The sequence below is a fragment of the Zeugodacus cucurbitae genome, chromosome 2 (assembly GCF_028554725.1).
Source record: "Zeugodacus cucurbitae isolate PBARC_wt_2022May chromosome 2, idZeuCucr1.2, whole genome shotgun sequence".
In the NCBI taxonomy this organism is placed as follows: Eukaryota; Metazoa; Arthropoda; class Insecta; order Diptera; family Tephritidae; genus Zeugodacus; species Zeugodacus cucurbitae.
Genome location: NC_071667.1, coordinates 77063901 through 77088876, shown reverse-complemented (window position 1 = coordinate 77088876; position 24976 = coordinate 77063901). Strand labels below are relative to the sequence as shown.

The window sequence follows — 24976 nt, the reverse complement described above, 5'->3', positions numbered from 1 at the left end:
TGGTGCTACAGAAAAAGTAAGCAATGAATCAGCTGTAATGTTTAACGTACTTCAGGGGCATATATACCCAAAAATTACAATTGGATTCTCCAAACCCAAGAAATTAAAAAAATTGAAAATTCCCGTTTTTTTTTAACACACCTCGTATGTCTCATTCACTAAAGTTTTGTTATTTATTAAAGCATTTCTTGGAAAATTAAGCATTTAATTCAAAATTTTTATTTTAAGCGTTATAACGGTATTGCCAACACAAACGAATATGTAATATAATCAATTATTTATACTCAATAGAAGTGTGGCGCTCTCTTACTCTCACTCATGGTTGCGCTCAATGAACTTGTACTTGCGCTTTGCGAACTTCTGGTGCGTAACGGTAAACAAATACGAATGTGACGACACATATAAATTTATATGTGGTGTGTGTGTGTATAAGTACGAGTACATAGCGATACATAGATGAATGGACGAATAAGCTATGCTCTTTTCGATGCTTAAACTCTGTCTTTTGGAGCGCCACAGCTATTAGTGTGGTGAATAGCGCAAAATCCATAGATACCATGCTTAGTCGAAGACTTCGACTACTGTGCTCCAACGTACTATTGCTGTCAAAGCCACTGCGTACGACAATCGTCGCAAAGAGTGCAGCACCAGCACAAGAGACGCATGAAACGACAGCTTTGGCCCCAAACAGCGCCAACTTGTACCGCAGTCGCTTAGCAGTAGCACAGCAGTGGTGCCATCGTCACAATCGATGCGGTGGTGAACTTTCAGTACAATTCTACGGTCTTCCCTTGCTGGAAGGAAGGACGGTCGCTCGCAGCACTTGGCCACTATGTGTTATTGGTGAAGAAAAAATAAAGAAGAAAAGAAAAAATAAAGAACTGTATAAAATTATTGTAAATAAAGATTATAAAATAGTGCAATTAAAAGTCAACAAATCAATAGTGACACTGTGGTTGGTTGAAAAGTAGTACGGAAAACAAATTTTGCAACGAGCAACTTGAAATTTGATTCTTGCTACTGCTGCTACTGCTGCAAATACGCAACAATATAATATGCTGTGTATCTGAAAATTGTAACGCCACCACCATCATCACCACCAACACCTCAGCGCCCAACCGAACACCCACATCCACTTTTACGCTGCCACCAACACGTTTGCAGTTGTGTGTCATACCAAGAAGAAGAAAAGCTAAAAAAATAATAATGAAAAGGCTATAGTAAAAACAAAAAAGTAGAAAAAGTGTATACAGGAAGCAAGGACTGCGACGAAAACAACCTCTACAGTGACAACTTGAGACAAATGGTGCTAAACGCGGTACAAGTGGCAAAAGTGGAGTTCGAATAATCGAATTCAGTCAGTCAGTCAGTCAGTCAATATTAGTACGAATTATGACCGAATGAAAATCGTACGAAAAATACAACGAAAAGTACGTCGGGAAAACAACAGAAAACAGTGTTTCACTACAGTTTTTTATTATTAGCAAATGTATTTATTATCAAAGTGAATTGTGCAATTTTTAAGCCAACACACATCGTTAGCTATTATACACCACAACACAGTGTAAATTGTACGTAAAATCCAAAAAATCAAAGACTGAAAAGTGCAAATGCAAGTGACAGTGAAAATCAGATAAACGCGTTTAATATACACAGCCACGAAGTTAAGCAGGCGTAAGCTGTGCGAATATCCTTTGAGGAAACAAACAACACAAAATAACAATAGCGCTTTGCGGAGACAAAGCTTAAAATAATCGCGACAACAACAACTACAACTACACAAGCAGCCAACAAAAAAAAAAAACAATACAAAATGGTTAGTAGAAGGCAGAAGTAAAAAAAAACGAAAAAGAAATAATATGTAATAGGCAAAAGTGGAATTTACTACAATGAAAATGATAAACACACACACATGCAAATATAACTGTGTATCATGCTACGGCGCCTAACATGCCGTTATACTATAGGCAGCGACGTTGAAATGTACCACTTTCCTTTGCTTTTCACCACACTGCTCAGCGCTCACGTACACATACACACACACACACACACACACAGACAAAAAACAACACCGTGTGTGTATTTGTAAATGCCGTTAAGCGGCGCATACTAAAAATACACACACATACACACATGTTTTCTTTATATTTGCTCATTTTCATTTCCTACCTGGTTGCCTGCCCCGCAAAGTATGCTACACTTTCTTCATGGTAGATACGTTTGCGCTTACTATAAATAGCATAACTACATAAAACACACACACAGACACAACACTTATCTATGTATGACTGTAGGTGTGTAGGAATTTTAATAACGGCGAAAATTCGCTTCGAATATTTTGCACAAAAGCCAGTTGCATCATTGTATGTACGAGTATTTGTATGTGCTTGTTGGTTTGTATGTAGGTGTGTGTATCTTTGAGCCAAGTTGTATAAGGATTGAGATCAAATCAAAACAATTGCACCGTGTTTTTGTTTAGCTGATTGCTCTTGATTGACAAGGCAAGACAGCAAATGAGCAGCCAAATACCGTAAATATGTACCAAATACATATTTATGTAATAAATTCGCACGTACTTACACATACATATAGACTTTTCTGGGAAAATCGAATTCACGCAATTTTCTAAATGAAAATGAAAAGAGATAAATATAACTGTGGATATGTGTATGTGTTGGCATGCGTACAGTAACTTTTAAAAATATTCAAGTGGTCTGGAAAAGAAGATAATTAAAAAAAACGATAATTTACTTTCCACATTTTACTCCCAAAATTGAAAGCAGAAAGTCAATTCAGAAAGTCTAATTCTCAACATGAAAATCAAAATTTAATATTTTCGAGGAGAATTCTTCATAGTTTCTATTGTGAATAACCTCCATAATAACAGTGAAGTTTATTTTAGACTGTAATGTTTCTGCCAACGAAATTCACTCATCGAATTCATCCTGTTTATATTTACTACTACCATCTAAAAATGGACAATAGAATGGTTGTGCTTTCGTCATCTGCCTTTAAGGGGTTAGGTGGGTTTCAGTGGCTAAAAACAAGGGTATTTCTATAATATTTTTTTCTTAATTCAGCATTTCAAAGATACATATTTAGACAGTATTTTGTGAAATTTGTATTTAAAAATTCCGAAAATTCAGCCAATGCACCACATCTCCCATAACGTGCCCAAAACAAAGGGTTTTCCGTGGTCATCATAACTCATAATTGGTTAATTTAAAAACAACAAACCAAAAATATTTCGAGAGTTTATATTTAAATCTAGTTAATGAACGAAGGAAAAAAAGAAAATATTAAAATTTGAATTTTTGACAGAATTTAAACCAAAGAACTCTCATTTTTGTTAAAATTTTGGCATATATTGGCTCGAAAAATAGTAAAAATATTAAGAAATCCTTCGTTCATTAACTAGGTAATGTTGTTCCAAAGATGTGAGCAAAATTTGAAAAAAAAAAATTGATTCAAAACTTTTTGAGATATCCACTGATCTGGAAAATTGAGTTTGAGATAAATTCGTTTAAAGTTTTACATTCGTAATTCCAAAGGGTATATCTCTTGGAATATTATTGGGATTGATTTGAAATTTTTGGATAATGTTTTACACATATTGGACAATCAATAAGACAAAAGAAAGTCCACATTTTGAAACCCACCAAACCCCTTAAGTATATTATTTAAAATGACGAATTCTAAAAAATAAGAATGTTTACGATGGAGGTCAAGTCTTAAAGAAATTTCTTATTTCCATCGAGGCTAAGACCTCGTTAAAAAATATTATGTATTTTTTTTTATCTTTATATACAATTCTTTTGTACGTGTGTATGTCACTGAACTCCTCCTAAACGCCTGGACCAATTTGAATGAAATTTCTACGCGTCTTTGGGTGGATTCGAGAATGATTATAGCAACCATTCGTTCCAATTTAAATAAATTGAAATATCAGGCAACACAACGCCAGTCGCGTCCGCTAGCATATTCGAATTTAAAATTTTTTCCTGTTTTCTCAACCCTTTCAGAAGTAATTCAGGAAGTTTTGATAATTATAAAAATTAGAATTCAACTTAATCATCCCATGTGACGGCCTGTTTTTTATTGATTTTTTATAACCAGTAAATTGATAGAGCCTTAAGTTTATTATCATTTATTAACATATATTTCGACAGTTTTAAAATTATTGTGTAGAACATGAGTTACAGCATTCTGAACACCCGCCTCGAAAAAATGGGCTCGCACTACCTCCACGATTCCGGCTGATTGGCTTATCGGAAACAAAAGAAGCTAGCGGCGCTTTAATCTGTAATCTAAATGCATGGAACACAAAACGATCAAGTGAATATACCAAAAATTGGACTTTTGGTAGACATTTGAAAAAAAAAAAATAGAATTTTGCGTAATTTTTTTTTAGTTTTTTGCTATAAAAAAATCGAAGTTTTATGAATTTTTGATTAACAATAGAGAGTTCCATGCGTTTACATGTGCTGAATGCACCCAACAAATTTCAAGTCATTCGGTCAAGCCGTTTTTGAGATACCATGAAGGAAAGTTTGAAAAGCGCGTTCAAAGTTTCCAGCTGCCAACTGAGCGCTTCGAACAGCTTATTCTTCTAACTGCTGTATCTTTAAAACGACTTCGAATTTCTAAAAATCACTTTACTACCGTATTCTAGACATGTTAAAAAAAGCAATTTATGATAAAAGTTTTGTTTGAACCCTTCACAAGGGATGACCCCCCTTAATACTCTTGAATGTCAAAGATTTGAAGATTGATATTCAAGAAATTGAAATGATAATAGCTTGAATTACACTTTTCCGCTGTGGCAACTTCGCTAGTTTTTCATATGAGGTAATAAAAAGCGGATAACATAGCTTATATGTCTTAAAATTATTTCCAATAAAAACAATTGAAATATAAATTTTACACCTATTTAGACTTTTGAGTTAGAAATTTCCTTTACCGTTATATTTTCGAGATCTCTCTGCTTCTATTTTAAGCGATATTGAATTATTAGATTTTTCGACAAAGTAAACTACTCGAATCTCCAAAATATACTCACCACGATATGGAAACATACACCACGAAATAAAATATTTTTTTTTATTTGTGACAGCTTTTTAATCAAAAAATTCACAAAATATTAATTCAAATTAGGAGATAACTGCTCTTATCTCTGTGCTTATGTCATTGAATTGTCATTGTATGCTTCCGTAATGGCACCCAATTTCTCAATGTTTATTTGTTTTATCAATATACACATAAATTTACATAAATTGTTTAAAAATATTAGTTTTTTTTTGAGTAGCCAAAGCAAGATCTATATTATTTAAAAATTTGTTGAAAAGAGTAAATTATTTAACAGAATTGAAAAAATAAAATAAAAAACAACAAATATTTCTACTTTGCAAAAAAGTGTCTGTGAATCTATTTATGAATCACTGTTGACAATATATGCACGTGATTATGACACTGCATTGGGACAGCAGGCGTTTACTGTGAAGTGATAACTGAGGTTTTGGGGCAACTTGGGTATGGTAGGGACGCATGAATGTGTCTGGCGCCAATAGACTTCGCACACTAACACACAAACTGGATGACATCGTTTTGCCAGTCGATTTATTGTATTTGCTTAGTTGAAACGGTTACATTTGCGAATTTGTATGATGTAAGCGGTCGCCATAAGTCTAGCACAGAAGCGACTATACACTCACATATATATTAGGTATTATATAAACATATAGAAATTCATTTTTATATGTTTATGTGGAACAAATATGTATTTATATGTGATGCTGTGTGCGTAAACGACGAGCACCGACGTCATCTTAGCATCCTTGCGCATTGCGTACGTCAACACACACATACATACGATATATATATGTATATATGTATGGAAGGATCTGTACATAAGTGACTATAAGTCAAACTGAATCCTTTTATTTGTTGATTTAAGTTGGCGTCGCTGAAGTTATTACATTTATTAAGTCATCCGTCGTATGACACAAATTCAAAGTGAAAAACTTTTCTAGCACACACTTAAAAAAGCTTATAATCGCTCGCTCTCCATCTTAAAGTGTCACTACTTGGCGCTTATTACAGCGCGGGGGGGGGGGCGGCTTCACACACACGCCCTCTTGCCATTGCATGCAGTAAAGCCAGTAACAAAAGTAACCGGCAGAGGCCATCACCCCAACCTGACGCTGCCAAAATATAAGGCATACATATATCAATACATATATACATATATAAACACTCTTATATACTTTTTTCTTTCACTTCTTGTTCTTCATTATTTTGTATTTTGTGTGTTTTCCGCTGCGCTGCCAGCGTACTCATTCCAACGCGGCGGCCAAAAGAAAACTGTAAATCGATAAAGTGTGTAAATGCCAATGTTGAACCTACAACATCGGTGTCAGCAAGGCAAAGCAAGGCAACACAAAGTAATGCTGGTGGCAACACGAACGCCAACGCTGTCGTCACCGCCATCATTACCACACAGACCAACAAAAACCAACCACCCCCTACCGCTGCTGTCCATGAACGATGATTTACACAGACGATGTGTCGTCGTTCCCAACGGGTTGGGGCGTCTCAACCGCCGTTATGTACTCACATATATACATATCCTCGTATATGTAAATATTTGTATGCAAGTGTGGCTGCCTTGCAATTTCATATTTGCCGCTGTTACTAACTTTTTTGTTGTTTTCATTGTCCTCTGTTAGTAGTACTTGAACGCTGTACGTGGCTTTAAAGAAATGTTAAAGACCACGTGGTTAGGAAAATGCTAACCCATTCACGCATTTAAATTTATTATTTGGAATGAGTAGTTTCGAATTACTCCTACCAAATCTTGAGAGCACATAATATGTTACTCTTGTTGTGGAATATGAATAATCAACAAAAGTAGAGGTTGGTCCCAAACCCATAGTCTAATTTTTAAACGGATTTATTTGAAGGACCAACAATAACAATAATGTGACTAGGGTTATTGCTGTTTCTGCCGAGCTGTGCTATATTGAGAGTTTTCACAGACAGTCCATGCAAATTATAATAATAAATAATATAGTTTACAACTTTTTACATTCTTATTGATAACTACTTTACTGACGACATGAACAAATAGTTTTTTTTTCAAAAAATGAAAATTACGCTTCTCACAAACACACACATCTCATATTCACTAAATTCATTCTTTTATTTTCACAACAAAAGTTGCTAAGAGAGTATTATAGTTTTGTTCACATAACGGTTGTTTGTAAGTCATAAAACTAAACGAGGGTTATATATATCAAAATGATCAAGGCGACGAGACAAGTCAAAATCCGAATGTCTATCTGTCCGTCCGTCCGTGCAACGGATAACTTGAGTAAACATTGAAATATCTTAATGAAACTTGGAACACACGGGTGAGAGGGTTGTTTTCGAAAATGGGAAAGTGCAAAATCGGACCACTGCTACGCCCACAAATCGTATTTGTATATATCTCGCAAACCAAAGAAGCTATATAAACCAAACTTGCTGCAGTCAGTTCTCTAACGTGCCCCACTACACACCATGAAATCAGTTGAAATCGGATAATAACCAAGCCCACCGCCCATACAAAGGTTAGGTTGAAAATTACTAAAAGTGGGTTAACTAACTAACGAAAATCGCCAGAAACACTAAATTTTGCAGAAGAAATAGCAGAAGGGAGCTGCACTAAGATTTCTTACAAAATAGAAAATGGGCGTGGCATCGCTACTTGACTGATTCGAATGAAATTCGGTATATAATATTTTCTTGACACCCTGATGTCACGTGTAGAAAATGGATGAAATCGGTTCACAACTACAACAACTTCCCACGTAACTCAATTTTGAATCCCATCTTATTTCTTCACTTTATAATAACATAATGAACCAATGAAGATAGTGAAATAAAACCTTACACAAATACGATCTGTGGCATTACTTGTGAAAAATTTTCGAAATCAGACTATAACTTTTCAAAGCCCCGAATATCGAATATGAAGAACTCAATGCCCCATTGTAATTTTTCACCGAAAATTTCGGTAAATCTCTCAGGTATCTTAATTTAATTCAGAGGAAATACTTTTCTTCTAATAGTGTGTCTCTGTACCAAAAATGGTTAAAATCGGGTCATAACTTCCCATAGCTCTCATATACCTAATTATAGGATTTTCAAATTGAGTCAAATTATTATCTTAATAAAAATATATCAATAAATTGCGAGAGTACAAAATGTTCGGTTGCACCCGAACTTAGCGCTTCCTAACTTGTTTTATTATATATTTTTGGATATTAAAAAGCAATTTTCAAACAATTTTAATTTATTATATTAATCATATAAAATTTGCCTTTACCCTGATGCAATAGTTTTTAAACCCATTCATTGTTGTCTTGCTTTGCCGAAGTTTGCGTAGCTCTCTAAATGTGCATTTGGGTATCGCAGATCGATTTCAGTTATCAGTATAAGTTTTCCGTACCAACGACCCTCAAACACACTCAGTTTCCCTAGAAACAACGGTTATAATCCAAACCACAAATTGTCCACAGAATGAAACTCTCTAAACACCAGGTTGGTGAAAAAAAAACATTGTGGTGTTTGCTGGTTCGATCAGATAGATCTTTTTTCTTAAAACTCAAACTATATTCTTTGTTACATACGACTGCGATAGAAGAATGATTCTCGTTAATTTTCCCTAAGCAATCATAGTATCTTTATTATTGTAGATTAATTGAAATGAATTAAATTTCGACATTATAAGTTGACTGAACGTTGGTCAATATCTTCAAATAAAAATTGTATACTACTCATATACAAATATATTTATGACAATAACGATTTAAAAACATATGAAAACGAAAATTAAATTATCTAAACAGCTGTGCGAATATAAATATATATTTTTACTGCAAATATTATTTCTAAATATGTTTATGAACTTATTCACTCAAGTCTAGAAGAGTTGACTGACACCGAAGTGCAATCAAACAAACGAAGTCATACTCGTAGCAATAAACAAATCAGCAAAAGTAAAAGCTAACTATTTGTGGTAAATAACTGAATGTATCGGATTACGAAGTAATAAACCATTTGCCTAGGCTTCCAACGCCCATATGTAGTTTGCGGTAGCGCCAAGTACCAACTTTAGTTCACACTGAGTACTCTGAGTCATTTGACTATATGCGTTGTGGTAAAGAAAAATTTTCAATGAGGGGTATTTAACACTAGATTTACGGATTTCATAAAGTAATGGTTTTCGCTTATTGCCATTTTGAGACTTACTTTACATTTCGATGTCTTTCAAAAGACTTCTGAATCATGTTGTAATCTTGAGATCTTGATTCTTTCGGTAGAAATTTAGTGTCAAAGCAAAAATTAAGGAAAGAGAGGGCTTTAATAGAAAAATGTCCCTCAGTTAGTAAAGTTCCAATTATCTTTAAGTAATTCTTTAAGTGGGGTTTTAAATTAGAACCATACTACTCTCCTATAATCACATCTAATAATTTAAAAAGAACGGATTTTTATAAAGAACTTCTTCTTCGAACCCGCGTAGGTCGGAGTTGTTACATTACATCTTGTTGTACTTCGATTCTGCTGAGAAATTGGTTGCAGCAACTTGCTTACAGATTGTTCCATTTAAACTATTCCAGTATTACGTTTTAAAATTTTCATTTAAGCCAATAACCGTTATTTTACCATTATAATTCACAGATTGTCCGAAGAAGAAGCCGCCGAGCACGTATGTGGAATATGGGACTGCTGTTCCTTATTTACTACTGTGTCAGTGTCTACTCGGCCAAGGGTGAGGGCAAAACGGAAGATGTAATTAACGCTGAGAGTTTACAAGAGGAAGGAGACAGCGGATTAGGTGAGGCAGGTGGCAATGGACCCTCGGATAGTGATCTTGCGGATAGCGATGTTATGGATAGTACGCTCAGCTCAATAACAACAACGGAGGTAAAATTGATTTGATTAGCAAAATTTCGTACTTCCATACTTATATTATTTATTTTAGAGTCCCCCTATGACAACAGAAGCCACACATAGCGCTGCCAAACACGCCGTACCCACTTGGCGACCCAGACGAAATTGTACCCCGCCTGCCATTGAACAATTTCCTCAACCATTGATGAACAAATGGGCACGTCAGCATGGTGGACTCATCCTTCATGTACTCGTTGCCATTTTTACGTTCTTCGGTTTGGCTATCGTTTGTGATGAATACTTTGTCGCCAGTTTGGATCGACTGTGTGAAGGTACACCGATGTTCTCTCTTAAAAACTTTGAATCAATGATTATTTTTGTTTTTTGATTGCAGAATTGAAGCTGTCACCCGATGTAGCGGGTGCTACTTTCATGGCAGCGGGTAGTTCCGCGCCCGAATTGGCCACTGTGGTGATCGGTGTATTCTTTGCGCAGGACGATATCGGCATTAGTGGCGTGATTGGCTCGGCGGTGTTCAATATCATGTTTGTGATATCGGTTTGTGCGTTGTGCTCCGGAACTGTGTGTCAACTGAATTGGTGGCCGTTGGTGCGTGATTGCTTCTTCTATAGTCTCTCCATATTAGTGATGCTGATCATCATCTTCAATGACGTTATATCTTGCGTAAGTTGATTATTTTTATAAGAAATTAATATATATATGGGCATAGATTAGGTTAGAGCTCGCAAGATCACTCTAAGATTAGTACCATGATTCGTCAGTTGAACTATCCATACCCTTTTGCTAGACCTCTCGAGCTCTTCGGTCGAAGTCTCAGAGATTTAGGTCATAAATCTGATTCTTCAACCTTCTTAAATGTATTAAAGAGTTTTGTTTCCTGCTGAGCTTTCTCCCAATAATATTTAACTCGAACTTTCATACTTGAGCTGGTTACAGGAAAAGCAATTATGGACTTTAGGATAATGGGAAATATCAAAAAATGTTAACTACTTTTTTTACTTATAGTATGAATCTGTCTTCATGTTGCTGTGCTATGTGGGATATTGTGTGGCGCTACACTTCAATACGGAACTGGAACGTTGGGCTTTGTCGTTAAATTTACCATTTAAGTTGCCCACAAAGGAAGAGCAATCTTCGCTGGTGACCTATAAGAACATGCCTGATAACTCATATACACAAGGCACACAGCAGCAACAACAGCAAACCAGTCTTACACAAGACGGTGCTTCTGGTTCTCAACAACAGCCACAGGGAACAAGCGATTATCAAAGTTATGGAGAGCAAAGTACTAGTTGGGATCCAAACGCCGCTTGGGGCGACGAACCGTCGACAAATCCAGTGGGAGTCAGTGTTAGATACGGCCAACCGCCCGGCGAAGATGACTGGGGTACGAATACGTTCTACGCCTCTGGACCTGGGTCGGGACAGGATAATATGGCTTATAATCCCGATCAACCGGATGCCGTCGTCACACAATCAAATACAAATGGTGACGGCAGCAAACCGACTGTGGGTAAACCACAACCAGCTGGTGTTGAATATTATAAATCGGCTGATAAATCGAAAGAGGCACGCCCCAATCCATTGGAACGTCCCACGGAAGGCGGACTTCCAACACTGATCGCCTGGTATGTCGTCTATCCCATACATTATTTATGCCAGAAAACCATGCCGGATTGTCGCACCGAAAAATACCGCAATTGGTATCCATTCACATTTATCGTGTCGATGATATGGATTTCGTTCTATTCATATTTTATGGTTTGGATGATAACCGTGATTGGTTCAACATTGGCCATACCCGATACGGTTATGGGATTGACATTTGTGGCTGCTGGTGTATCTGTACCCGATGCCCTAAGCTCAATAGCGGTAATCAAAGAAGGCTTCGGCGATATGGCCGTATCGAATGCGATCGGCTCGAATGTCTTTGATATCCTAGTGTGCTTAGGTCTTCCGTGGTTTATACAAACGGCCATTATAAAGCCTGGCTCGCACGTCAATGTCATCTCGAAAGGTATGTATATAATCGTATAAACGCATTACAGCATTCTCTGTGTGTCCTCATGAAATACATATATGTATGTATATATGTACATGTCTATTTACAAAGTGTAAATATGTACTTATATACGTATGTGAAACAACTAAGTACTACTAAGTAACAACAATTCCGATGCTGGAGTGATGATTAAGGTCAGAATTGTGCATATGTATGTATGGAATACTTCAATTAATGCATTTTTATGTATGAACTCTACACACACACCACTTTAAATGCACACACACACACACTTCAGTAGATTTCGAATTTTCTCTGTATGTGTTTGACAATTAACTGTTTCTTCTTAATAAAAAAACATAAAGTTTGAACACACTTTCACTTTAAAGTTCATTAACGTTCTTTCTTGTTAATAATAGTAATTTGTATTTAAAATTTTGCAATTTTTACATTTTTAGTATATTCAAATACAAGTGTTGGTGTGATACCATTGTAGTTTTTTTTTTAAATCATCATTCCCAGGTATTTTTGAATCTATTTTAATTAAGTCAATTAAAAGTTTTATATACCTATTGTGATATTTCGTTAATTGACTTCATTAACAGCACAATTAGCCGGCCTTTGCTCGATTAAAGAGCAAATTTAAATACGATTTACCGTACAAAAAAATCTTAATTTACTGCATACATTTTTAATCGAATACAAATCGATTGAAATTTTAATATTGCGGGTTGTTGTCTACGCTGTAAATTTGGCTGAGTTGATTGATAAAGTAACAATGTATAACAGTTGATCGTTAATCGAGTAGCTCTGGCTGTGCGAAAGGCAAAAACTCTTTTCTGAATTATATTCTTAACGCATTAAATTAATTTGGCTGTGCTATAGAGACTATCTGAAACTCACATTAAACTCCGATTGGCATAATTCCTATTAAAGTACTTACTTACATACACCCTGCAGGAATTTAAAAGAGTATTACGTGAACAAAGTACTCTGAGTTGAATTTATTAGACACTTTATTTCGAAATGTTCTAATAAGCAATGTATTTCAAGCAACTTTTGCGTTTTTAGTCCAAATAGCATATATGTTGAATGCTGGGTCTTTTAAGACCAATTTAATTGGGTTTTCGATTATTCGACAAGATGTTGTAATTTACCACCGAAACGGAAAATTGAAATTATTATTAACTAGAAAAAAAATGAAATCTGAATAAGCATATTGAATTTGACTAAAAATTAAAATTTGATAAACAAAAGCATACAAAGATCTCTAACTAAGAGATAGGCTTTGTAATCGGGTGATTTCGGTGTTATTACCATTTTAATAGAGTGTAGAAATTGTAAAACAATTAATTCACAAAGTCCTAGACTATTATAGTTAAATATCAAGAATTATCAAGTAGTATTATCTGCAATACTGTCACAGGATTTATAGTCATATTTAATATCTGCTGTCTAAGAATGAAATTTCCTGCAGAGTAGATAAGTAAATAAATCAGAACAATTCAAGGTGATAGCAAGGTGAAACTAAAATAACATTTTAAATTATTTAACATTAACTAAATTTAAACATAACAAGTTTTGTACACTTCAAGTAATGTTAAAAAAAAATTACAATTTAGCTATATATAAATCACTTATTTTATTTTTCCGATTTTCAAGTTTCTCACTTTAAGATTTGCACTTTCAATGAAATTTTAAAAGTAATGAAGTAATATTTTTAATGTTATTAAATTTTTTTGTCATCAAGTCCATGCTAATAACTCATAACTTAGATGATATTACATTCTAATTATTTCGATCCGAATGTACATACACAAATTATACAATGAAAAAAGTCATTAGCTCGAACATTTTTTGAAAATGAAATAGAAAACCCGTTCAACATAATTCAATCAGGCTTATTACTTTAGGAGACAGCAAGTAAAAACGTTCTCCTGATCTTAAGGAGCTTTGTTTGCATGAGAAGTCAATATAAAGAACTTGCATCTTCGAAACGTACCAAACTATTTTAGCAACTATCTATTTTATTAAAGTTTCAATGGTTTATAACAAGGAACCAGATTTGTTTAAAGTTCTTCTATTGAGTTACCACATTGTCTCCTAAATGTTTATGGTTTCTGAATCAATTTGACGGAATAAATCGGTATAGTGATATAATATATTTATTGAAAATGGTTCCGTATAGAAACCGAAAAAGGGTTTTAAAATAGTTAGTGACAGATGTTGGCTGTTGTCCCCTATTAAAGACCATTCACGATAGAGCCATTTTCACTTTGTTATGCTTATTGGCGCTCGCTTAGAAGAATGATTTGGAATTAATTTAAACTGATAATGGATTATATGAAACAGGGCAGGTCTTAGGACAGTAATAGTGGCTTGTTTTCAGTAAAATGTCTGAAATGAAACTTGTAGAATACTTAAGTTAACTACTTGAACGGAATCAACTTAATCAGCAATATATATGGGATCTAAAGATGAACTCTGCTTTGGATCAGTATATAGGAGTATAGTATATATAGTAGGATATAGTATAAAGAATATAGTAATAATAAAATCAAATACTTCTAACAAAAATAATTATACCGCAACGTTTTCAAGCAGCACTGATCACTAAGAATATTTTTTTAATTCACCGTAGTTTTTTTTGAACAATAGTAGAGTTTTCGAATTTTTCTTCAAATTCATAGTTGTATTAATAGTATTTAAATTTTATAGTAAATGTTTTACTTTTCTTATAAGGATAGATTAAAAACAAATTTATTTATGCTCTCTTTCGCAGGCTTGGCATACTCCACCTTATCGCTCTTTTCGACGGTCATCTTTCTCATTATGGCCACACATTTGAACGGCTGGAAATTGGACAAACGTCTCGGCATAATACTGATGATCTGGTATTTGTGCTTCATCACATTGGCCTCGCTGTATGAGTTGAACGTATTTGGTTACATGAACCCACCGGAATGCGCCAGTAAATATAATTACATATTTACATATATAGTTACAAATTATGTTGGGAGGCACTTAATAATAAAATTTTTCTACTTTTCAGGTGAATATTAAAGAAACAAAAGTGGCTGTGTTAAGTATATAGAAAAAACACCGAACAAACTGAAGAAGCTAGAGACAAAAGATAAATCAAATCAAGCATGCACAGGACTAAGCTATTTCTTTACAGACAACAAGTTGTATAAATACTCTCAAATGGGTCGACATCAAGAAGGTTTCGCAGTTTTCTGAGGCAACAAAACAAAGTCAGTCATATATATGTGCTTATTAGTGTCTGCTAAGCGCGACTTGGATTTTGTTACGTTGCTAGACGGCTGTGTAGCGAAGCTGGACAAATGCATTTGTTATGTTTACTTCACAATTCTGAACTCTTGTCTTCTGCTAACGCATCATTTACATAAGTAACTGGCACAGAAAACAACAACAATAACACTTGCAAATACAATACAAACAGATATATGTATGATAGATAAGTATCAAACTCTAAGCTCCAAGCTACAAGCTTCATATCTCATTATACAACAGTGCACACTGGACACAAGCTTACATACAAACATACATACATACATACACATGAATACATACAAATACAGTTTAATTACTGCAAAAACAGACATCACTTGCCATTATCAATTAAACGGCAACAGCTGTGTGCTCAGCGTAATGAAATAGTCAAATACAGGGTGACTCAGAGCAGTCACACGTTGGCATTGTGTTGTTAAAGCGCGAAATTTGTTAAAAGCGACTTGTTAATTATAGCTGAAAATATATTATTATAACTTGTATAAAATCTACTATAAAACCTCCTATTTGACCTGCTAACTTCCTCTACTGCTGGCGTCTCCATAAACGTGTATGTATGTATGCCACCAAACTGAAAACTTCCAGGTATTGCAAGAATATACGACAAACTTAAACAAATATGACAAGAAAATTGAAATAAAATAATACAAAAACAAAAAAAAAAAAAAAACAATTATTAAAATAGCTAAAACAAAATCAAATGTAACGAAAAGATAGCGTATACCAATATTAGCACGGCACCATATTTACAACAACATTTTAATATACAAATCAATTCGTAAAAAGTAAAATGTTAGTACATACGTTTTTACATCGCACGAAGCAAACAGTTATAAATATATACATACATATATATATTTAATCATATGTATTAAAAATATAAATATTGACCTAATGCAAGTAATACTCCTGAAAATAATTAAATAAATAATATTGTCTAATATGAAGGCTAAAACAAGAATGTGGCTGAAAGGACTAGGTGCAAGGTTATTTTTAAAGGGTTCTTGTGAATTATAACAAAATATTAATATTTATTGAATTTAATTATTTATTATTATGCCGTTACTTATTTGTATGTTTTGGAGAAAATTTATTTTCAATACTTTTTTAAATAATTTTAAATTCAAATAATTTGTTTTGGAATTTTTTATAAAATATTTGAAAAAAAAATTCTAATAAATTTTTTTTTCTTAAATCTTAGTGTCTAATTATCTTTTTTTGGAATAATATAAAAAAATTTGTATCTAAAAAAATGTATTGAAATATTTTTTTCGGATTAAATCTAAGATTCTAAATAAATTTTTGGAATTATTGTAAAATAATTGATACAAAAAAAGTTTTATTTAAATATTTTTTCGGATTAAATCTTAGGTTTTAAATAATATTTTATGGAATTTTTTAATGATAAAAAATATTTATATATAAAAAATATTTAATATTTTTTCCGATTAAATCTTAGTTTCTAGATATTTTTTTTTTTATTTTTATAAAATATTGGATAAAAAAATATTAAAAAAAAAGTATTTAATTATTTATTCCGATTAAATCTTAATCTTAATTTTTTTTAAATAATTGATGAAAAATATGTATAAAAAAATGTATTTAAATATTTTTTTTATTTTATTTTTATAAAATATTGGAAAAAAAATATTTTAAAATTTTTAAATCAAATTCTCGAAGAATTTCTGATTTAAAAATAAATGTTTTGCTGGGATTAAAAATTTTAGTTAAAAAAAAATTGTTTCGATTTTAATTTTTTATTTACAAAAATTCCAGTTTTTCAAATTTTAAAAAAATTTCGAAGAGTTTTTGTGTTAAGAGCAAATGCTTTTATTTTAAAATTTTTATAAAATATTTTATAAAAAAATATAAAAAAAGTATTTAAATATTTGTTCTGATTAAATCTAAATCCTATTTTTTTTTAATAATTGATAAAATAATATGTATTAAAATAAATAAATTAAATATTTTTCGGATTAAATCTTAGGTTCTAAATAATATTTTTTGGAATTTTTTATAAAATAATTGATAAAAAATTTTTCAATATTTTTTTCTGATTAAATCTTAGTTTCTAAATTTTTTTGATATGTTTATAAAATAATTGATAAAAAAATAATAAAAAAATTTAATTAAAATTCTCGAAGAATTTCTGATTTAAAAAAAAAGTTTTGCCAAGAATAAAAATTTTAGTTAAATTTTTTATTTTTAATTTTATATTATAATAACAAAAACTTGAGTTTTTCAAATTAAAAAAAAAAATTCGAAGTGTGTTTGTGTTAAGAGCAAATGCTTTTATTTATTTTATTAACAAAAATTTTGTACTATTTTAAAAATTGTTTGAAGAGTTTTTGTGTTAAGTTTTGAAAATTCACAATGCAGAAAATTTTTAAAAATTAGATTTTTGTAATTTTTCTTCGCACCCTGTAAAAATGCTAAATTGTATTTATAATCATAACATGGCATTTGAACTTTAATTTTTATGAATAATAAAGGCGTGAAGATTATGTCAGACTTTGAAATTTAATATCTAAAAATAACAGCCTATATTAAATATGTCAGAAATCAGCTCTGTAAAATATACTAATGCATAAACGATGTCTTTGTCCATGAAAGTCAGCGATAATGCAGATAAATTATCGGAAGAAATATAATTCAGATTTATTTAGCTGTTAATAACATTTTTCCTTTCAATCTCGTGGGATTTTTAACATTTTTTTAAAACATACATTATTTTTAATATCAATATTCCAAAAATATGTTTAACACCCCTCAATTAAACTTATCATGACACTTATTAAGAACCATTAAGAACCATTTGAAAAAAATTCACTGACCTTGAAAACCGCACTGATGCCACTGAAATAAAAATAAAATGATTAAAATAATACAAATAAAAATATATAAATAAATACAGAGCAACAAACAACAATGCAAATAGAAAATAGTTGATAAAAGCAGCTACACTTGCACTCACTAAGTAACGTAGATAGGACGAAATAATCGAGTAAACAAATATTATGATTGCATATATTAACGATTAAGCACATACATATATAGTTACATAAAAAAAGTGAAGCCATAAAATTATAGATAATACAATAGCAGCGATATATACAGGCATATATAGAAAGCGAAAATGGTCACATAAGCACATACATACTACATATAAGTACAGTGAAAGCCATGTAGGAAATCCAAAACAAAGCCTGTGTGTATGAATGTGCCTATGTCGCTCGAAAATAAATGCATTACCGTTAAAAAATATAAAAACAAAAAAAAAACAAGTTCAAGTAATGCGAGTAATTTAGTTATAATATAAAAAAATAAAAAAAAATAAAATTAAATTAAAAAACAAATATTTATAAAAAATTGTTTATGAAAATTTGACAACTATAACAAATAATTTAAAAAAAGTCTCCCTCAACTACTCAAAAATAGATATATACATGCATATATATGTATTTGTTATATGTTTCTGCGCTTGCAGTATTCTTTAGCTAAGCTTAAACAATTTATATACGTACATACATACTTTTAAAACTTTATACATACATACTTACATACAGATTTTGAGTAATGCTTTACAAAAGCTTTGTGTTTGACAATAATTCACAAACGATCGAATTTTTTAAAAAAATGTGCTACTTTTCTCTCTACTTTTTGTTGTTGTTGTTAACTAGTCAATTCGATTTAAAACTACTTGAAAATTTTGATTCAAAAATACTAACTCTTGAAAATTAAATTTCAATTTTAGCGTTCTTACTACTTATATATATTGGGGCAACTAGCCTGCTTAAGACATTACCTTAGACATATTATATACTACCTATATACTATACATTATTTAAATTTATATAAAATCTACAAATGCATATATGCAGTTGATTCCAAGACATTTCCAACCAATGAATATACAATAATGAAACAGTAAATGAAAAAGATTAAATATTTATTGAGCTTTTTAAGCTTTTTTCACTTAAACTATTTTTTTATTATTTAATAATTTCTAAATCAATTTTGATAATTTGACTTATCTTTCGAAAAACTCTTTCAGAAAATCTTTGTCAAATAAATAATGACCAGGCTTTCACATATAGATGTTTAAGCCTTTACATATAAGTGTTTAAGCTTTCACGTACGGATGTCCAAGCTTTCACATATAAATATTTAAGCTTTCACGTACGGATGTCCAAGCTTTCACATATAAATGTTTAAGCTTTCACATACAAATGTTGAAAGCACATTTGCACGAAAGCTTTTTGAAGCACAAAAACGCTTCTCACGTGCTTAGCTTGAAGTGTATAAGCACATTTTTAATTGATAGAAACAATGAAAGCTCTGTGGACTAAACGTGTACTGAAATTGAAAGTAAATTTTTGTGATTACTTTCATTTTTTTATTATATAATATTACCGAAAGCTCAATTCCTTAAAACGCTTTTGCTTTAATTGCAACAAATACTAATTTGCATATAATATTTAGAAACCTTCATTTATACATATAATAATTTTAGAGTGAACGAGAAATCTAGCATAGCATAGCATAGCTTGGCATAACATACCATGACAAACCATGACATAGCATATGAGGTTAAAGCATAGTAGATATGTCAAACCATTGTATGTTATAGCATAACATGGCACAGCATAGCATAGTATATTTCCACTCGAATCAACTACATCCCCACGGTTTCGTTTATAGATTAACAGGCACGCAAGATTTTATATTTACACATAGTACATATGTATATATGTACAACCCATAGGTAAATAGTTAATATGCTTGCATATATACATACATAAGTATATAATATATATACATATATATTTTAATGTAAACGTTAACACACAATTATAAATAGCTAAATCTTATGGGATATGAATAGTAAATAAATATTAACCGAATACATGATGAGACATGCTCGTAAACATTAAATAGGCAACGAATTTTATTTTTTTGTATTATTTTTTGTACTATTTTTAAGTGAAAACATATAAACAAATAAGTATTAAAAATAATGCGTTAAACATATTTATAAAATGCATTAGGAAAGAATATAATGGAAAGTGTTTGAGAAAACCAAATGAGTAATGCAATACTGTTGAATGCTAATACTATACATATGCTAATACTATAAATAAAATAAGTACACAAGAAACAATTTTCTGTAGTTTTAGTGTTGTTTGTTAAATTCCCAAAACTAGTTACTACTACAACATAATTTACAACAATACATACATACATACAATTATGTATATGTACAGTAACTTTGCTTAATTACCTACATATGTATATGTATGTGTGTATAAAACTGTTCACGAAATGCTTGTAAACATACATACACAGATACTGAATATAAAAAAGAAACGCATGTAATATGTTATAAAAGATTTGAATTTGTTAAACTAATTATTACCAAATACAGAACATACTTAAAAACAAACATAAACATATACATACATACATATATGCCCGCAAACACAATTACAATAACTACTAATTGTGGAATAAACGCAAATTTATAAAATGAATTATATACATACATATACGTGCATATATAAAGTACATATACATATACATATGTACATACATATATGATTGATATGCTATACAAATGAATACATAGTTGTTTTTGTTATCCAAATAATATTACATACGATTAAGATTGATAAATGTAAATTACAAACACACACACACTCACCTCACACACATACATATATACGCTACACAACAGAAGCTGTTACACGAAACTCAAAAAATACTAAAAAAATAACAAAAACAAAAACAAAAAACTAAAAACATTCAAAAATAGTCAATTCTAATGTGTATATGTGCGTAACGGTAATTACCGCTCTGCTGCATTCATAGCAATTTAGTCAATTTTAAATTAAATTTTATTAAACAAAAATAAAATAAAAATAAAAAAATAGCTAATTGTGTTAAGTATTTGTTCTATTGTCAATTGAGAAATGTCAACATGCTATATTTATTAAAAAAATTACAAACATAAATACATACATACACAATTAGATACATACATATATGTATATATATATATATAAATTATAAAAATTTCTGTTACAAGGATCGACAAAAAACACTGTATATGTTAAAGAATAAATTAAAAAAATAAAAAATATTAAAAAAAATTGTTGAAATTGATTTTATGCAATTTTTAATTGTTTTAGTTGAAAATTAAAAAAAAAATAATGTGTTTTTATTCGGAAAATTATGTTAATTTTTTTATTCGTCATCGTTAATTTATTGTTAATTTTTTATTTAAAAAATGGAATTCAAATTTTATATACTATTATTTTCCGCATTCATCACGTTTATTTATAATATTAAGTAACAATGTTCCGCAAAAAAATATTGATCTCTTTGTAAAATCAGTAACTAAAGTCATATTCTCAACATAACATACTGAAAAAATATTAAATTTGAAGTGAAAAATAGCGCGAATTAGATGTCGGAGCACAAAGGGCCTAATGATGGCCTAAGTGCGGCCGCGGTCAGGCTCACTTTACCTCCCTTTTCAACCATCAACCAAACTCAACTTTTTTAAATAAATTTGTATAAAAAGAAGAGTAGTGTGAGCGAATTTCCAAGAGTGAGTGGTTTTGATGCTTTCATAAACTTCAGTGTTAAATGTGGAGCTTTCACTCATTGTCGAAAATAGTTTAACCCAGAAATATTGTATTTAAAAAGTTCAATGAAAGTTTGCCGAGAAATGTAAAAATAAATTAGAGCTCTAAAAAAGTACCGTCGAAAATTATTCAACAAAATTTTATGAAACTAAATATATATGAAAGTGAAGTATACAAAAGCTGTGAGCTTTCACTCTTTTGGGATAACTATTTTATCTCTTCATTGGCTTCAATATTTTTCGGCTCAGCTTCTTACAAAAGTTAATGATTGAGGAAGTCAAAATCAACAGCAGCTTTGAGCTTTCACTCATTGTCAAAAACTATCTCAATTAAAAACGTTATTGTTTTTCCAATTCTGAGGAAACAGCGCAATTTTAGGCGCTATAACTTTTAAAAGTTAAAAAACGGCGAATTCTACCTTTAAATAGCAAGTAAAGATTAAGCTTTCATTACAATGTAGATTCGATCACTTCTGTCGAGTAGTTTTTTTTTATTTTTTTTATAAGCGCAATACGCAATATATTGCGACATTCGGTATGACAAGTATTTACAACCTAAACATATATACAACTCAGTTGTAAGCCCGTTTTTGTTCTTCTTCTTGATGACGTTTCATATAATTATATTTGCAAATACGCTTTCTAGGTATGTAGACATTGACATTGGCATTGAAGCAATTCGATTCAATGCAAATTTTACAATCGCGCTTAAACGCATGAATGAATGCCCATATTACTATGCAGCAGGCAGGCACTACGTATGCTTTTTGGGTTGCATTCGAACTTTGTGTTTGCATTTAATACAAATAATTTTAACCTTATTTTAATATTTTTACTGATTTTAATTAATTGTTTTTTAATTTAGTATTATTAATTAATTTTTTTATTTTGTTTTTATTTTTTAGCTAATTAGTTATACGCAATTCATTCAAAACCAAACATACTTCTACACAGTTAGAAACACTTAAAAAATATATTTGTTTTACTTACATACATACATACATACAAAATAACAAAAAGAAAACAATATACGAGTATACTTACATATATATACATATATAAAAGAATATAATAATTGAGTGTTATGTATGATGAGCTGATATACGAGTATATACAAGATATATAAATATATAGGTACATACACAAATCTATATAATATATATCTATATATAGGCTGGAACCCCATACTGTACAATGTTTATTGTTGATGTTATGTTAGTTTAATAAAAAACAAAAACAAAAACGAAGAATTAAAATTAAAATGAATTCAATAAAAGTCAAATTAAATGAGAATTATTTAAATATAATAAATAAAGTAATCAGTTATTGATGCTTAAATAAAATGAATAATACAATAAAAATATATACAAACAAATGCATTGTTGTTGTTTCAACTTGTTCGTGGTAAAGGAAATGCCGGAAATTAAGTTGGAATACGCCTAAAAGTATGCAACAATTAATATTTATGTGTAGGTAAGGTGTGTTCACTGACAGCAAGCAGCTTGTTCTCCCGTGAGCGAGTGGTAAAGTGCTCAGTTAACTCACAAAAACAACATTTAAACTCATTTGTTGTTCAAAAATCAACTGACTTCGCTAACCAAGAATTGTCGTTCCAGTAGTCGCCGCGAAGAGAGAGAGAGAGGAAGTGAGTGAAAGATAGTGAAAATTTATAATATCTGATAAAAATTATTCAGTAATGAGCTGGAAAACTCTGGAGATGATTTTATAGACTTTCAGGTACAATAATGGATGAAAGCTGTCGAAAAAAAAATATTAATTTGTAGTACATATTTTTAGGTCTTTAAAGACTTATGGTAGATCAGTTCGATATACAAAAAGGAAAAATAATTATTTAGGTCCTTTAAAGTATAAGAGTTCTTTCAAAAATTAAATAGATTAAGCACTGAAATAGACCACATAAAGACACTCAAGATCTAAATAAAGTATAAATATACATCTAGAAATAGTAAAAAAAAATAAAAATAAAAGAGTTGAAGAGTCGGTATCAAGGATGGGTTGGGTGTGTTCGAAGAGAGAAAAAGGGAGAATTTACTCATATTTTTTCAAAAACAAAATATACAAAGTTTGTCTGAAAACAAAGAAATTTATCAAATCTTTTTTGGAAAAGAAATAAGGAAGGGCTAAGTTCGGGTGTATCAGAACATATTATACTCTCACAATTTATTATATTTATTGCATTTTATTATGAGAATGACGAAAATCGTTATATGTATATAGTATATAGCGGCTGGGATATCCAAGATTTTACGCTCACTTATTTTTGCTAAGATATCTCACATATTAACCGATATATACGGTATAAAGTCCACCGAAATTTGAAAATACGGGTATATGGTGGCTAGAGGAAGTATTGATCAGATATTGCCCAATTTTTGGTAGAGAGGCACAATATTATGAAACACATCCTCGTGGAATACAGAATATCTGAGAATTTCGCCTATATATTAGGGGCCTTGAAACGTTATAGTCCGATTTAGGAAATAGGAAAGTAGGGGTGGCTAAGCACCGATTTTAAACTATAACATTGGAAGACCAAAAAAATTTACAAACCAAATTTCGTTGAAATTGGTCGAGCAGTTCTGGAGATATAGTTTTTGACTCATAAATAGGTCCATTTTTTATATCTTCAAGAAACATGTTTATTAGGCTGAGTAGTCCATTCGTACAAACAAGACACACTCCATCGAACTGCTGGGTTAACGCATACTCAAATAGTCACAAACAACATTTTACAAGCTCAAATCGCTCTCCTTCGTTCTTGTTGTTGTTGCTTTCTATGATGATTCCATCGAAGAGCGGCCAGAAGCTTTCTTACTACTTACCAAAGCAACCAACACACACGCTCGACATTTGCGCACTCTTACCTATCGATAGCTTTTTTAACTTGAAAGGTTGTGCTGATGCTAGCGATAGAGGAATTCGAGTTAGCGCAGCCGCCGGGTTGTTGTCGGCAAACACCGTGAATTTGTATTTGTATGTATGTATGTGTAGTATTCGAATGCTGAAATGTACGCGCGTCTGTTGATTTCTTTCGTAGCAAT

The 24976-nt window shown here is 31.3% G+C and overlaps 1 protein-coding gene across 1 annotated transcript; it reads left to right on the top strand.

Annotated features, from left to right (window-relative positions):
- Positions 1 to 704: 704 nt before the first annotated feature.
- Positions 705 to 16366, top strand: LOC105211292 (probable sodium/potassium/calcium exchanger CG1090). Its single transcript, XM_011182640.3, has 7 exons — positions 705 to 1816; positions 9721 to 9966; positions 10025 to 10265; positions 10328 to 10617; positions 10960 to 11971; positions 14739 to 14927; positions 15009 to 16366. The coding sequence occupies exons 1-7, from the start codon at positions 1814 to 1816 to the stop codon at positions 15017 to 15019; spliced, it is 1992 nt and encodes a 663-aa protein (XP_011180942.2). The 5' UTR covers positions 705 to 1813; the 3' UTR covers positions 15020 to 16366.
- Positions 16367 to 24976: the final 8610 nt, after the last annotated feature.

Coding starts and splice junctions, on each gene's coding strand:
- LOC105211292 (XM_011182640.3), top strand. Junction 9,967..10,024: donor GCTCAATAACAACAACGGAG/GTAAAATTGATT, acceptor TATTTATTTTAG/AGTCCCCCTATGACAACAGA. Junction 10,266..10,327: donor TTTGGATCGACTGTGTGAAG/GTACACCGATGT, acceptor TTTTGATTGCAG/AATTGAAGCTGTCACCCGAT.